Here is a 17,824-nt window from a genome sequence, read left to right on the forward strand (position 1 = left end):
AGGCACGCACCACCAGCCTCTCCCCCATCTCTGAGGCTGCTCCAGGCATGCTGGAACAGATGTGTTGCCTCTGCTGCCAGGGAAAGGGCACATGTCCCCAGGTGGATTTTTTTGTGTGATTTTCTGCACCGGGGGCACAGAAAAATGTGGGTCATATGAATTCTGCACCCCCACAGGGGCGCAGAATTCTGTCAGGAGTAATAAAAGATTGCTACAAGGAGGAGGGAGGAAAATTTTTGTTCTTAACCTCTGAGGATAGGACAAGAAACAATGGGCTTAAATTGCAGCAAGGGAGGTTTAGGTTGGACATTAGGAAAAACTTCCTAACTGTCAGGGTGGTTAAGCACTGAAATAAATTGCCTAGGAAGGTTGTGGTATCTCCATCATTGGAGATTTTTAAGAGCAGGTTAGAAAAACACCTGTCAGGAATGGTCGAGATAATACTTAGTCCTGCCATGAGTGCAGGGGACTGGACTAGATGACCTCTCGAAGTCCCTTCCAATCCTATGATTCTATGATTGTAGAAGTCACAAAATGATATTTCCTGTTTTGGGAATTTTTATAACCTAAAAAAATCATAAAGGGAGAAAGAGGAGTTCTGGGAAGCAGAGACATGGGGTTTTGGTGATAAATGACTAGATGAAAGATATAGGGCACAGCAGAGTTGGGAAGGGAATTGAAAATGAGGACAAAACATTTAAACTTGATGTGGTAGACAAAGAAGAATCTATGTATGTGAGTGTGGGTGACATGATCTGAATCCCTGGAAATGAAAATAACTTCAGCAACCATGTTTTAGATGGACCAGAGTGGTGGAAGGCAGGTAGTGTTCCCTGATAACACTCCTCCTGGGATGAAGCTACTTTAACCCATGCTGGGAGCTCCAAATGAGCTCTGCATGCAGGACCTACTGAGGGAGACTCTGAATTAGCTCACTAATTCTCCCAGCTGGCATGGCCTTGACAACTCTGTGATCCACATATACATATTTGGGGCTGACTTGGCTGCATATTCCCTTTCTTCGCACAAGAGAAGTGTGGCCACCTTGAATGGCCATAGCTTTGTGTCCTATTGGACTTTCTACCACTGGAACCCTCTGCTAGGTTTTCATTGTAAACCCTGATGATCTGTATTTATTGATTCTGTGTCACTAATTATTCGGAGTTACTGGGAATTACCAGAGCTAGACATGTGGCCTATGCGGTAACTACAATGGGCGGGAGAATGATGATCCCCAGTGTCAGGGTGGCCCACTTTTTTGGAGTCTGCACAATTGATTACTGGGAGTTACTGAGGGCATTGCATTGTATGCATAATAAATTATTTGGCTAGGATGTGGCAGCCTGGGGGGGAGCAGATGTGGAGGTTAAGGGGGCACAGAGAATATTGTAGTTAAGGTTGACTAACACTTCCTATTATAAGACTCTCTTTTCAGTTACTTATAACTGTCAAACTTTTACTATTTGAACTGAAATTTTCCATGCTATGTGTCTGCCTCAGGCTGAATATTTTTTTGAAAGTTTCAGAAAAATTGGTTAGCCATTTCATAGAATGAGGTTAGGAGAAAATTTGTTGCATTGATTTTTGTTAAAATTCTTACAGCAGTTTCATTGAGAAATTCTAGAGCCTCCAGGCTTTGGAGCAGGGATTTGGAAGTTGGTCGGAGAGTTGCCTTTATGTCTGGAATGTGTGTTTTACTGTTTCGGGGGGGGGGGGGGGGAGCGGCAACATTTGGCAAAGTTATACCCCTTTGAAAAATGTTAGCTCACACATGATCAGTAGAGACCTGTTAGAGTGTGGCAGGTAAATTCTCTGAAGATTCTTTCTGCACAGAGCATACTGCAGCCAAGGGATGCAGGTACTGAGCAGGACTTTCCTTCCAATCACTGCTCCCCGCTGCCGTGGATGGCTGTGGTGCCTGGCCCTGGATTTGGGTGCTGTTTATCCTGTGCTCTCAATGATCTTCCTGTTAGACCCAGGCAATGAGGAGGAGGAAGCAGAAGGGACACCGTATGTGATCACATACGGTATTTAAAAGCTATATTATAATGTATACTCACAAGGGGGCCACATTCAGATTGTATGAGCAACCTTAATATTGGCATTTCCTGACTCTTGAGTGCTGACTTTGCAACCTTAAGGTATTTGTGTATCATTGATTGATTGATTGATACTACCAGGGCTGCCTGATGTTTTGTACAATAATCAAGGGCCTGACAACACCCATTGATGTAAATTAGATTCTTTCTGTTGATCTCATTCGGCACTACATCAGTTCCCACTAAAAGGAAAAAAATCCAAAAAAACGACTATTGCCTCATGCTTACTACCAATAAGCGTTGGGGAAACTGGTACTTTAAGGTTCCACTGTCTGATAACTGTGGCAACCACTGTATATCCTTCTCTTGCTTTCATTTAGACCAGTGGTTCTCAAACTTTTTTTTTCCGCAGACCACTTGAAAATTGCTGAGGGTTTTGGCAGACCACTTAATGATCTTTCCAAATGTTGTTTGTACCGTTAGCTATATAAAAAAACCTTAATAATATTTTTTTGTTCTACAAATAAAAGCACAGAACTCATATTTTAATATCAGTAGTCTTACCTTGCTAATGAGATGGATGTGCCCTCTCTCCCCCGCCGCGGCAGCCCCCGAGCTGGGGCTGGGAATGACGGGGGTATCTCCCCCACCACAGCAGCCACAGAGCTGGGGAAGGAGGGCCATCTCTCCCTGGCAGCTGCAGCCCTGGAGTTGGGGAAAGTCGCCTCTTTCTCTGGCCACTGCAGCCCTGCACATCCCAAATTCCTCCCACCCCCTCTTCTCACACCACTGCCCCCTCTCACCTACCTTTAATCTCCCCTCCCCCCCAAGGCCACCACCTCACATGTGCGTCTTCTCCAGGGTCCAGGCACCTAATTAGTGGAGCCACGCCTGCACGGCTCCACTAATTAGGTGGGTGGCCCTTCATTTTCTTGTGTGCGGCCGCCCAGGCACGCACCTTAGAGGGAACTATCCGCAGACCACCTGAATGGAGCTCGTGGACGGACCACAGCGTGAGAACCTCTGCCATAACCTGTTTTTCCAGAGGCTCACATGTGGTGAAACAGCAGTTCAAGAATTTAACTGACCTAATATCTGCAAAAATATGTTGTTATTAGGAGCAAGACTTTTGCCTTGTTTGCAAAATATGTTACAGAGAGTACTTCAGTGCAATCAAGAAATCCAATATTTTTGTTGTTGTTAAAATGGCATGATTTGATTTCTAATCTAATATTTGAAAGGTTTTTTCTCTGCATTTGACCCAATGGCTGTTCTAATAGCATAGCTTTCCTCACAACAATGCATCTCTTGGTTGACTGAGCATTATGAGATATTTCTATTTATTTTATGTGGCCCAGAGGTTAAGTTACAGCTAATGTGCAACATATGCATGACATTTATTCATTTATACCTAGCAAAATACAAATGCTAAAAACTTCCTAATTTATTGTAAATTAGAAAGCTATAGAAAAAGATTGTTTTGGTAATATTGCTAATCTTCTGAAACCTAGGTAAATGAATATAACTTAACTTTAAATGTTCAGAGTACAACAAAGTCTAATTAATGATTAAGCATACGTGAATATTAATCTTCAATACTGTATATATAGAGATTATTTCCATCATATCAGAATTCAAAATATTTTAAACAGTCTGATTATTTTCAGTATTCCACCTCATGACAACTCAAATCCTTAAAAATTAGCATGTATCTTAAAAACAGCTACTTGGAAATGTGAATTTGTTTCTTAAACTTTAAAACTGAAAGGCACAAATAACATATTACTCCAAAATCAACTAGAGAATTCTAGTAAACATTGAATTGATTTTTTCCTTTTTTCTCCTGTTTGCAGCTGCCTGCTAGTCTAATTCGTATTGTTTATTCACGGGATGAAAGAGATGTTTCTTTCATTCTCATTCTCAACAGATGCGAGTGATTGATGTAAAAAAAGCCACTCTGGTTTAAAGAGAGTTGCTAGGAAACGTGCAGTTCGAAAATGAAATCCCCCACTGAGCTTGTCTTCAGATGTACAATAAAAAAAGTGTTATGGCATGTCCTGGTTCTGAGACTATAAGAATAAATAGCTAACTTTTCATAGGTAGAAGTAAATCTAGTATGAACTTACTTAAAACACTTCATTTTGGAAATGTTTTAAAAATATTTACTTACTTTATATATTGCAAATCATCTAATTTATCTGAATAGTTCCCAAGTCTCTATTTCAACCGGTACATGTTACTAAACTTGAGGAAGGTGAAAGCAGACAGAAAATAAACGTTCGGTGTTGGAAAGAAACTCATTCATATCTAATTTAAGCTTACAAATCTTTGTTTTAATATTTCTCAGAAATGGAACTTTTATACTATACTTTCAGACTAGATGATCATGATGGTCCCTTCTGACCTTAAAGTCTATGAGTCTACTTAATTTTTTAGGTCAAATGATTATATGAAAAAAACCCAAAATAAATCCACCAAAACAATGTTGTGCTGATTTCTTTTTTGAAACAATAATTGAGTCAGACGTCCAAGTGTAGACAGTAGTAACCAAGAGTGATGAGACATAACTCAAATTTCCTGGGAAAGTTAATCTGTTTGCAGTTTGTAAACAGATAGTGTGAAGAAAAAATAAATGATTACCTGTATTGAAAAAATGTCCAATTTTTAAAAGTGAGTATTTCTTTTTGTTTTTTATTTTCTTTTTCCCTTCCATGTTCTTGTTTTCTTTATTAATTTGAGTCTTAAATATTTTGGAGTTTGGAATCTATGTTCTGAGTGAAATTTGAGTGTCTTAGAACCAGAGTGAAATGACTTAGACTTTGTTGTTGCTGGGTGCTGTAATGTTTATGTTAATGCTAAAGGAGGGGAGAGAAAAATGGAAATTACTTGACATGAAATTGTATATATGTTCGCGAAAGAAAATGCCGCAATATGCTCTTTTGCCTGGTAAGGATTTTTGTAATGTTTGACAAAAAGACTATTTGATCTTTTCAGTTGTTTGTTAAAACTGTTAACTAAGAGACAGACAAACAGAATATTCGCTAAAGAGGACTTTAGGGCATGTAAGTATATATGTTAACTACTGGGAAGTGTGTGATCTTGGTGTTATTTATTACCCAAAGAAGAAAAAACAGCCTGTTGTTGATAGAGCAACCCATGTGAATAGAGGACTTAGAGGACTGGTTTTCAGCCCACTTGCTCCCACAGTGATGATTAAACACAGTGTTTAAGTACATCTAAGAAACACTTTTCATTATCTGAAAGCCTGTAAGAGCATTCTTTTTTGCAGCTCCATGATTCAAGAAAAAATGATGTCACTCTTTTAACAATTAACATTTAGGTCAATATCTTGTACATATCATGCATTATGAATTGCCCAGCATATTAACCTTTCTTGTGCAAAAATAAGAGTTTATAATTGAAATACTAACTGACTCTTTATCACAGTGCAATAATTAATTGTAGTAATAAGAAAGATGCGATGCCATAAAAAGCAATGGGAGGGGGGAGGAATAGACTAATGTCAATACGCAAGGAGGCTCACAATGCAATTAAGAAAAAGAAGACCTCTTACTGGTCAGTTAACATATCTGGGAAAGGAGGGGATTACAAAAAGTCAAAATGGAAAATCATACTTCTATTTTAACTTTTCTATTAGATACCAGACAAGGCAAAGAAAATCCCATAATACTTCATTTAATTATATAAGAAGCTTAACAGAAAAGCAAAAAAAAAAAAAACCCAAAGAAATTGACAAAAAAAAAAAAAAAGTCAAAAAGAAAAGAAAAAAAAAAAAAAACCCAAGGAAATTGACAGAAAAGGCTGCTATTGCTAGAGGTCTGTGTTCTTTGACATGCTAACCATAACGGAAACATGAAGGTAAAACGTCAGAGACTAGTATATATTTTCCTGTTAGAGAAAGTGGCATGTTTAAAGAAACTGTAGTGGAAACTGGACCTCCAAAACCAGCAGAGTTACATTTTGATTATACAGTGTCAATCATTATAATTTACAACAAAATACAATAGAATGTGTTTCTGTTTCTCAATACAAAGACTTTTAAGCCGTAGAACCTATTGCTTACAAGTACTTGGCTGTGAGCATGAGTAAAGAAGGGATTAATCTTTTCTGTGGTTACTCCAGGGAGAGAAATTGCAATTTCCAGAGAAGGTGAGAGAGAGGGAGAGAAAAAAAAGGTAATTCTGAGGCAGCATATGATGTGGTGTCATCATCATGCTACAGTGCTGATTCTACTTAAGATGCCATTGCAGGTGCCACTAGAGAGTTACATAAGGAAAGAGGGTGAGAACCAGTAAACAAGTAAATTGTACTTGCTTGGAAAACAGGACCTACCTTGTTGCACTCTGGGAATATGTTAATATCAATCTATAGATTAATGGGAAGTGTACACTGGGCTGCAGAATCTCCACAAAACTACTGTACTGATTAAAGAGAATTGAAATATCAAAAACGACTTACTGCCAAATCCCTACTTTTTTAAAGAGTTATTGCTGAATGAGAATAAGGGAGATATGTTGGTGCACAATTAGTTTTGCTGAGCTAAATCTTGAGGTGCTGGATACATGCAATTCCAGTGGACAAAATGTTGAAATATTTACTAAGTCAAAATTCCCATATTCCGACAAAACCGCTGTTGAAGCACACAGGCCACTGTGTTTGCTAGTTAGTTATTAATATTATGCATTTAGACCTTTTGGGGGTTAGCACGGCATTTATGAACTGATCCTGATTTTCTCTGAATTTAAAATTGCCAAAGAATTTAGATAATTTCCAGATTTTAAGTTGTTCGCAAACTGTTCATTTCAACTAGTTGCTGTTTGTTGTACTATTACATATTGTGCTGGAGAGTGATGCTGGCTGCCAGAAAATGCATCTGTGACCTATTGGCAATCACAGTCAGGATGGAAGGTCATGGGCCTCCTTTCATTCAAGCTAAATGAAAAAAGCAATTAAGCACCTTTATTGAGTAAGATTGCTAAAACAATAGAAGCCACCACCCAAGGCACTGGGCCATATGGGAAGGCCTGAGCAAGAACTAACTCAGGGAGAATAAAACAGGGCATTGATTGCAAATGTAGGGGCTGGGACATTGATGGCTGGAGTTGTGTGTATCAGAAGCAGAAAGTGACCAGGAAGTGAGTAGATAGTGAGAGAAGCATTGGTAGCATGGCTGTGAGAGAGCAGAGATAGAGCTCCTTGTGGCACAGGTCTGACTGGAAAGCAGGCTTAGATTTCTGAACACGGAAACTGCCTCCTGTTGTTTGTTCATACTGTGTTCAGGGAAATGTCCTCCCAGTTTGACAGTAATGATTAATAACTACTCTTTGAGTATGGTCTTTCAATCAGTTGTGCACATACTTTATAGTAATTTAATTTAGACCACAATTCCCTAATTTGCTTATGAGAACATCATGTAGGACTGTCTCAAAAGCCTGACTAAAATCCAGATATATCATGTCTACAGCTTCCCTTATCCATTAATCCAATAACCCTGTCAAAGAAGGAATTTAGGTTGGTTTGGCATGATTTGTTCTTGACAAATCCATGCTGGCTGTAACTTATAACCCTATTATCCTCTAGGTGCTTACAAACTGATTGTCTAATATTTGTTCCAGTATCCTTCCAGGTATCGAAGCTAGGATAACTGGCCTGTAATTCCCCTGGTCCTCTTTGTTTCCCTTTTTAAAGATAGATACTAGGTTTGCCCTTCTCCAGCCCTCTGGGAAAGCACCCATCCTCTGTGAGTTCTCAAAAATAATCGTTAGTGGTTCTGAGATTGCTTCAGCTAGTTCCTTAAGTATCCTAGGATGAATTTCATCAGGCCCTGCCAACTTGAATACATCTAAATATTCTTTAACCTGTTCTTTTCCTATTTTCTCTTGTGATCCTTTTCCCTTGTTGTTAATAATTGTGTTAATCATCTGGTCATAACTAACTTTTTTGGTGGAGACTGAAGCAAAATAGATATTGAACACCTCAGCCTTCTTGATGTCATCACTTATTAGCTCTCCTTCCCCACTAAGCAGAGGACCTGCACTTTCCTACGCCTTTCTCTTGCTCTAGACAATAAGCAGATGCCAATGATACTATAGAATGTCTATTGTCCAAATGGAATTCCACGGTATATTTAAGTGTGTGTGTGTAAAATATTTATTTACAGAACTAAAACCCCCAAAGGATATTGCTTAGTGAAATTTACTAGGATAGCTCTGTGTTACACTGTACAATTCATTTAATTGTCATGTAATTAAGTACAAACAAGAGTGCATCATCTGTCATGCTGTAGCATTAACTCTACCCCATCTTCCTCACCTTCACCCTTTCCCAACTAAACACAAACAAAAGTATCTTGTGTCTTTACTTAAAAAATGAAAAGTCTGCCTTTATCCTAAAAATAATTAGAAAAGAAAAGTGGTCCGTATTTCAATAGGTATTTCAACTATTTTTGTATTGTAGTAAAACCACTAGCGGAATATTACAGAATTAGTCATATCACTGCATATGTACAGCGTATCACAGAGCCATCCTAGTGAATTTCACTTAGCAATATCATTTGGGGGTTTTAGTTCCATAAGAGTGAGTGCGTGTGTGTACATACTGTAAATGGAAATCCATTTAAATTAGAGACATTTTATAGTATCATTGACAACTGACTGATGTATAAAGACAATTAAATACTAAACAATTAAATGCAAGATTGTGAACTGAATTACCAGCTATTCAGGAAATAAGAACCTTCCCTGCTCCCCTGCACTTGCTACTCAGTCCTTGGGTGTGGGACTGGTGCACAGGAGCAAAGAGGATCTGTGTGCTCTGTATTGTCCCACCCCAGAGCAAGTCGGTTAGGAGCTGAGCCTTAGTTCTTCATCCCTGTGCACCAGCCAATGTTATTTTGCTACTGTATAGACCTTGAGTGCCACCCATTGCTCAACGCTGTGCTTGAAGACGTGTTGATTTAGTTGCACAATAGAATTGCTAAAGCCACAAATGAAGGGAGGACAGAGAGAGATGCCAGGTAGTATGCAATATACGTCATTAGTTTCATTACATTAAAAAAAAGTAATTGGTAATTCTAGGTGCTGTAGCAGCTGATAAGATTGATGAAAAGTGAGTCAGTTTAAGTAATGAAAACTGCTAACTCTTCAAAGCAGAGCTAGAAAATGATCAATTACATGCTTACCAAAATCACAAGAGGCTAAAATAAAAACAAATACAAAACACTGGGTTGAAGTAACATGCCATTCTTAAAAAGCTTTGATTAGAACTTGCCACTGTGATAATTTGCTAGTGAATTGTTGTAATTATGCATATTCATGTTTTGAGAAAAGGTGGAGAACTAAAGATTTTCTCTAGATTATTGTATCTATTTATAATGTAATCTTGGTGGATCCTCCATTCTCTAACCATTTTCAAAGCATAAATGTGTATAATTGTAGTAATAGGCTAGTACACTGTAATAATAAGGGACTTGATTCACCTCTGCTGGCTAAATATGGCAAAACTGCAGCTCCTTCTAAACACACTTCCCTCCCCACTCACTCCATCACCATAGACCGGGGGTTTTCAGCCTGGGAGTAATGAACTGGTGTCACAGGAATTTGACCACTCTGTCTTTCCCATATTGCAGAATCGGGACAGATAGACAGGAGGGAGTCCCAGATAGGTCCTGGTATGGAAACTGGCATAAACAGACAACTCCACTATCCTTTCTATCCAGGGCCGGCTCCAGGTTTTCTGACGCCCCAAGTGGCAAAAAAAAAAAAAGCCACGGCAGCGTGATCGCACCGCTCCACTCTTCGGCGGCAATTCGGCAGCAGGTCCTTTGCTCCGAGAGGGACTGAGGGACCCGCTGCCGAAGACCCGGACATGCCGCCCCAATAGCGGCCAGAGTGCCGCCCCTTGGTATTGGCCGCCCCAAGCACCACCTTCTTTAGCTGGTGCCTGGAGCCGGCCCTATTTCTATCACTCCAGCTCACAACCTGGGGATTATTTTACAACCCTCTCTTTCCCTTCTCTCCTCACATCCAGGCTCTCATCAAGACTTGTTTCTTCTTCCTGTAACATTACTAAAATCTGTTCCTTCCTCTCTGTCTCCACTGGAGCTACTGAAGCTTTCCCTTCCCTGGCCTTCCAGAATCTTCCTTTTCCTCTCTCCAGACTGTCCAACATGCTACAAATAAAATAACCTTCCTCCACTGCTGCTCTCTCTATTCCACCCCCACTCCTTCAGTCTTTTCACTGGCTTCTGGTCTCCTGCTTTAAAAAGTTCAAGCTCCTTCTCCTCATTTTGGTGTTCCACACTTCTTGCTTTGTTGCTTCCTTTTTCTCCTCCTCCTCTCACTTTCATGCTTTTCCTTCCCCGCCCCTCCCACCTCCCCCTCCTGGAACACCATCCCACTTCCAGTGCGCTAAGAATCTTTATGATCTGCTTCCAGATGCCATTTTTTTGGCTGCTGACTGCCACCATTATGCTGACTATTCCCCCGTTCTTTCCCTACCTTGGTCTCAAATTGAGAAGGCTCAGAAAGTATAAGATTCATTTGCACTATTTTCTGCCTCACATGATCTTTGTTTTAACTGTAGTCCTCCCTTCCCTTGTCTGTTATCTTTATTTTCCTCTGTGTGTGTTTGTGTGTGTGTGTGTGATATTCAAATAACTAGGTAAATGATGTGAAATACTGAGTTTGTTCAAAAGTGCAAAGCCACAAGAGTCCTGTGCCACTTAGGCCCTAAAAGGTGTGCAGTTGACAGTCCCGAGGAGGGGTTGTCAGGAGCTGCAGCACTCTGGAGCAATTCTGGGAAGCATTGAGCCTTAGTGAGTTACAGTGTCCGTACTGTGCAAGGTGCAGCATAAACTCTAGTGTGCAGCTAGCCAGCTCCTCTGGCTAGTGTATGTATGGTGGGGAGAGCAGTGCCAGTGCCTCAATTTCTCTCCACCTCTTTAGGGTGCCAGGAGCTTCAGGGAGCCCAGAAGGATCAGTTCTCCTGTATTTAGAAGAGTGAGGGGACTGCAATTGTGGCTGGATCATGTAGGGAAAAACAAAATTGTCAAAAGGGAAATAAATGCTTTAGTATTAGGTCCATTGAATTAAATAATTAAATAATGATGAAATCTGACACTGAGGCAGGCAAGCATTTGCTGTTTTCAGCATGTGTTTTAAAATCTTTTATTAATTTGCCAGAATTATATGTCATTGTAAAAAATACATGCTAGTAAATGATATATAGAAAAAAGAAATCTATCTGGCCACGTAGTCATTCTCAGCATGTACATGAAAGTAAAGCAAGCCCTTTTGATGGGGAACACTTTTCACTTACGATACGGTATGCCTCTTACTCCAAAGAGGAAAAAGGTGCAGAGCTTCAAGAGAGAGAATCTTTTAATCCTTAATTAAATAATAGACATGATGCATGAGCAGTGCATCCACAATCCTGTCTCTTCTGATAGGGCTGCTGTCTTAGATCAGTTTAAACGGCTGCTTGGGCAGCTGGGTAGCAACATCATGCTCAGTCATACTATCCTAGTCCTATAAAAAGTAACCTGTGCACTGTCTCATTTAATAGCAGGCAGTACTACTGACTTGATCCAGAGAAATATATCAGAATGCCTCACTTCTCTTCCATAAGTCAAGATGAATCAGGTTAGACGTAGTGTATATGCCATTCTCGCTCAGCTGAAATAATTGCAAGTAAAGGAAGATTTTTATATCTTGGCAGGGTGTCTTTCTGTACTCACAGCTGAGTATGCTTGGGGATTTACAGCATGGGGACTTACAACCACAACTTCCATTAACCCTAATTTCTGATGAGGTAGGGGAGAGAAGAGCTTTTCAAAATTGAACATAATTTCCGCAAAGATCAATACAAAGGGAGAGGACGGAAGGGCCTTGCATCAGCAATAGTACCTCTAATTTCATATAGATGACATAGTCTTACTGTTAATGCTCTTTAACCCATTGCTTTATTATATTCAAATACAGTTATTAGGTGATGACCTGGTAACGTTAACATGAGTAACATATAATTACATTATTCCCAGTGGAATTACTGTTTGTTATTTAATTATGTACATCATTTTGCAATAACTATCCATGTAACTCATGTCAGGCAATAGGAAATGAATAAACAACCTCATAAAATGATTAGCTTCATAGTCAGGAAATGTTCGGCCCTTTGGAAATGTTTTGAATAACTGGCAGCATCTCTCTCCTGGAAGGGGAGAAAGAGGAGCAGAGAACCCACTTCCCGGTACTGGTTTTAGAATTCAGTGATGGTTGCTATGACGTAGTGGGTCTATTAAAACACTTCAAATTCCTGCTCTTGTCCTCTTGCATTGCCATACTGTTCAGTGGATTATGCTGTATGTTAATATTTTCTGGTTTTCTAAAAGAGAATTCTTTTTAATTATGCATTCCAGGCAAAACAGACAGTAGTGCTGGACTGTAAAGAAGCTTTAGTGTTATGGTAAAGGCAGGAGGGAAAGATTTTTAGTGGAAAAGTATTCCACGTAGATTAGCACATTCACCTAGAGTACATATACAGATACATTTTTACTAACTAAGAATTTTTTACTTGGGGTTCAAATAAGTCAGGGTTCCTTGGACTGCCCTATAGTTGTATGTATATTCTGCTGAACTTTAGCTGTTTTTTAATCTGAATAACATAATTAACAGGCTCTGACAGCTAAAACAGTTTTTAGGCTGCTGCTAAAGATTTCATCTACCAGACTGAAAAAGAGCAAACCCACCAAATCTGTCATTCTCTGCCCTGTATAGATTGCATTGGGACACTGCATACCATGTTTCCATACAATGAATGAATATTACGTGGCTTTATAGAGGTTTTTTTTTATAAACCCCACCATCGGCATGGGTGCAAAGTTGCATGGAAGACCAATGGGAGGAGATCCCTAGAGGTCTGGCATTCGTGATTAGTTCAGATAAGGATTCTAAAGTGAGGCACCCCCACCAGGCCTGCTAGCATCCCTCTTCATCTTTCGGCAGGGTGTGCAGAGGGAAGATAACAACTGTTCTTCTCTCCTAGTGCCATTTCTGCATTCTCTGGTCTCTCTCTCTATTACCTCTTGAAGGTCTGAAGCTGCTGCCTATGATGATGATGATGATGATGATGGGTGGGTAAATGAGTGAGGCAGCTGGTCCTGGTAGTTGCTACCTCCTGGCTAGCTCTCCGCAGAGAAAAAGCAGGGAGCCATAAGATGCTGCTGGGGAGGAGGAAAAGACCTTCATAGCAGCTACAACAGCAGACCCTAGTGGCGAGGAGAAAGAGTTACAGTTCCTTAGAGAGGGACACAAAGGTAGGGTGGCATTGAGCTGGACCTGACAAGAACACTGTGGGATCTCAGAAACAACAGAATCCCCATTAATCCAAATGGCATTCGTTCCAGAATATAGCTTTAAATCTATCTGATTTAACGTTCAAAGGCCTATATTTCTGGGTATTACAGAATCCTACCTCTGTAGTGTTTTTGTTTTCTTTTCCCAGCAACCTCCATGATTTTTGAGTAGAATTGAAAATATTTATCAGCCTGCTGTTTCTCCTTTCTGACTGTTCACATCCATTCTGGGCTACTTCCTGTTAGAAATCTGTACTTGATGAAAGGTGTTTTGATAATGAATCATCAATTGCCCAGATAAGTCGCATGAAAGTGCACACTAGGACAAATGAGGTGAAGGAGGAAGTGAAACTGAGAGAGAGTAAGCAGGTAGGATCAAAGGCATTTGTTTTTAAAAAGAAATAGTAGAGTAAAAATTTCAACAGAGCCATGTGCCCAGATCCTCAAAGGTATTTAGTTTTCATTGATTTCAGTGGGAGTAATGTGGCTAAATAGTCTCTATGCAAGCCAGTAGACATAATCAGAATCACCAGCGCATGACAAAGCAAGCTGGTAGAAAACATTTTTGGAACTGAGAGAAGAGAGGTTTCATGACGCCTGTGTTAGCCAATATATAAACATGCATTGGGATCCAAAGAAAAAAAGGGGTCTAGAAGGCACTATGTGAAGTTTTTAATCTTTAGTAAAAGGAATTCAAATGTACCATATTTGTATAATGAAATAGAGTCACAAAGGCTAAAAAAAACCACCACCCCACCTAAGAGCAGGAGTAAACCAAATGGATGGTGTCCACTCATGGGTAGGATATGCAGATATTCCTTCAGTGATGAATTGGAAATCATACCCTATCCCGCAGGTCATAGAGAAACTAGTGACACAGCAGAACCAATGAGCAGAAAAAAAGTGAAATGTGAACAAGATGTGAAGGATGTAAAGGATACTTTTATACACGCAGGGCAAGAAACCCATTAAACAAAACAAAATACGTACTTCAATCACCATAACTCACTACCTAAAGAAATAGATAACAGACAGCAGAAAAGAAAAAGCTAGCAAAATATTCTAATCTAAACAAGGAGGAAATATAGAAGCAAAGAATTCTGGAAAACTATGTCTGAACTCTGGCAGGATCCAAATGAAGCTGTGTACATCCATTACTGGGTTCACTGCAATCTTTGCCCTGCAACCACATACAGAATATAAAATAGCTCAAATCACATAAAATAATTGACTTATTCAAGGTTTTAAAAAAATCCAGTAAACCAGAGAGTAAAAACTAAGATTGTCTTTCCACAAGTTTGTGAACTACAGATTAGAACTCTAACAACTACAACATGCTAAGCAAAATAAATGCATTCTGAAAGAGATTGTGTGCCACCATTTCGTGGTCATTTTTCTGTTAATGTCACTGAAATCCCTGGGATTATTTTTAGTGTAAGGTGCTACTTAGCATGAGTAAGGGTGACAGAATCTTGATTTATATCATTAGCTATAAACCAGAAACCTTTTTCAAAGACCTCCACGCTGTAAAGTGTGTATACAAATACCACCCACATCCAAACCAACCCTGGGTTTGGTTTTGCAAGATGAGCCAAAGCAGAAACTATTACATTAACTCTTCCAGACTTTGAATAGTTCAGATGAATGATTATAAAGTGATTTGAGATCCTTAGATGGAAGATGCTCTGTAAATGTACATACATTTGTCAACATACATTTGGTCTAGCAGATTTGAGAGTACCCTTAATTTACAAATATATCTATTAAACATGGAAAATTTAGCTGACTTAAATGTAGTGCTAGTCTCTACAGGAACATTCTCTTATCAGAATTATTCACTCTTTTTGTTTCCTTTTTTATTATCAGGTATTTTTAGTTCTCTGAACACTGGGGCTGCAAGGCAGAATTCCTTTTGAAATAATCATCTCTGAATAGAAGATGAAAATGTGGTTCTTAATCAGTCATCTTGTTACAGTATGTTTCATCTTCTGCCTGGCAGGTAAGACGACCTCTCATTTTAGTTAAATGAATTAACTTATTTTCAGTGCCACACATTTCAAGGTCAATACTGGTATTTGTATCAGATTTAATTTATTTATGCAGATGTGGTGAGCTACTAAATGTGGATAATGAAACTGGAAGAAAGAGTTTCACAGTATAACTGAAGCACTAATCCAAAAAAAAAAAAAAAATGAGCCGGACCTTACATTTGTTTCTGGGTCTGTCTGATCTAGTAAATCCCCTTGATTTATCAAGTTTTACATAAAATCAGTATAAGAAACAACTGTTTGTGGCCAGGTGACCAAAATGACTAGAAGAATGGAAAGATGTCTATGGAAGGAGAGATTAAAAAGATTGGAACTGCTGTAATGCAGATGCCATTTAATAAAAATAAAATAAAATAATCAGCATTCAGCAGCAGTGCCATATGGTGGTATCTTGCTATGTATCTTGTATAACAGTGTGTTAATATGGCATATGTTGACTTTAATTAAATTGTATGCAGTAAAACTGTACTCTAATTAGAATTGGGCCCTTGCCATAAAAATTCAGATTTTAGGGCTCTAGATTTCTAACACTTCAAAATTAGGGAGTGTTTAAAACTGAAATTCAGTCCTTTGTAATTATAGCAGCCAATTACGAAGTTCAGATCCAGGTTTGAATTATGACAACCAGCACCTATTCCAACCACCCAAAACACAAAGGACATCAAGACAGTTAAATGTGCATTTCAAACATTAATTCCACCTTAAACAAATGCCATTTTTATAATGACACAATAAAGTTCAGTTTTATAGAGCCAATGTAGGCAAAATTCCTTTCAGGGGACATTTTGCATATGTATGGACCATGTGATTTAGCCTTTGGTGTCTAAGGCCTGGTCTACACTACGACTTTAATTCGGATTTAGCTGCGTTAATCCGAATTAATCCTTAACCCGTCCACACAACGGAGCCAGTTACTTCGAATTAAAGGGCACTTAAAATCGATTTCTGTACTACACCCCGACGAGCGGAGTAGCACCAAAATCGATTTTGTTAATTCGAATTAGGGGTAGTGTGGCCGCACACCACCGAATTAATGTGGTTAAAATTAATGGGGTAGTGTGGCCGCACACCACCGAATTAATGTGGTTAAAAACCGAATTAATGTGCTTAGTGTGGCCGCGCACAATCGAATTTATACAATCTGTTTCCCAAATTCGAATTATCTAAATTCGAATTAATCTCGTAGTGTAGACGTACCCTGTGAAGCAGAATACATAATGTGTGTCTCTTATAAAATGCTGGCTGAAGCAGATTTTGAAAAATTCAGGTACCTTGTGGAAATAATATGAGAAATTTTCTGCTCACATTGAGCCAGACTGTGAATCCCTTACTGCTATTGGCAAACAGTTACTCATGTGCAGTTCCTTTTGAGTTAATAGGGCTGCATGTGTGAGTAACAGCTCGCCAATGGGAGGGAGAGGTTCATGGTCTGGCCCAGTATTACCTCCCATACTGGACATTGTCTTGGTTTTTCCCTCTTCGTGTTATTTATGGAAGTAGATCACAAAGCACTGTTACTGAGTCACAAAAGCTGAACAGCATTCTGATGTCAATCCATTGCTTCTAAGACAGTCCTTCCAGAAAGGACTTCATAGCTTACAGTAGTGTAATTTGGTTTAGTCATGGGAACACAAGTATATTTTTGATCTCTGTTGGAATCATTCCAGTTGATGTGTGCGTTTTACCCCGTCGTAGTTCACTGGAGAACAAATTAAATGACTGGCAAGGCATTAAGAATTCTTGAATATAAAGTAGTATGCATTGCAGGGTTTTTTATATGGCTTTTGCTCAGTTCAGACATGAGAGCTATTGATGGGCCAGAGAGTAATTCATTCATTGGTTTCATTTAACCTGGGGCTTTTCTTGCAGAAAGGCTGTCAGCTCCAGTCAGTAATGTTACCTATGCCATTTCACCCTAGCCACGTCAACATTTTGGTCAACGTGATTAGCAGCTCCTGTAGCTAAGTGAGTGTTGGGTTTTTGTGTTCAGGTTTTTTGTTTGAAAGCAGTGCAGTGGGGCTAAGGCAGGCTTCCTGCCTGCCCTCGCTCTGCGCCGTTCCTGGAAGTGGCCGGCATGTCCCTGGGGCCGCAGGGGAAGGGTCTCCACGTGCTGTCCCTACCCTGAACACTGACTCCGCAGCTCCCATTGGCCAGGAACTGCGGCCAATGGGAGCTGTGGGGGTGGTGCCTGTGGGCCCCCCACCTAGGAACCACTGCCAGAGGGGTGTGTCGGTCGCTTTCGGGAGCCACCCGAGGTAAGCGCCAACCCCCTGACCTCCTCCTGCAACCCAATCCCCTGCCCCATCCCAGAGCCTGCACCCCCTCCTGCATCCAAACTCCCTCCCAGAGCCTGTGCCCCACAT

The 17,824-nt window shown here is 39.8% G+C and overlaps 1 protein-coding gene across 1 annotated transcript in view; it reads left to right on the forward strand.

The window, feature by feature from the left end:
- Positions 1–17,824, forward strand: part of CNTN1 (contactin 1) — a 296,072-nt gene that overhangs the window by 105,189 nt on the left and 173,059 nt on the right. The window contains exon 2 of the mRNA XM_024201075.1: positions 15,280–15,412. Within this exon, the coding sequence (XP_024056843.1) occupies positions 15,352–15,412 (61 nt within the window). The 5' untranslated portion in view covers positions 15,280–15,351. The remainder of the gene's footprint in view (positions 1–15,279; positions 15,413–17,824) is intronic.

This window comes from Terrapene carolina, unplaced genomic scaffold (assembly GCF_002925995.2).
Source record: "Terrapene carolina triunguis isolate 2854851 unplaced genomic scaffold, T_m_triunguis-2.0 Scaffold68, whole genome shotgun sequence".
NCBI classification, from domain to species: Eukaryota; Metazoa; Chordata; order Testudines; family Emydidae; genus Terrapene; species Terrapene triunguis.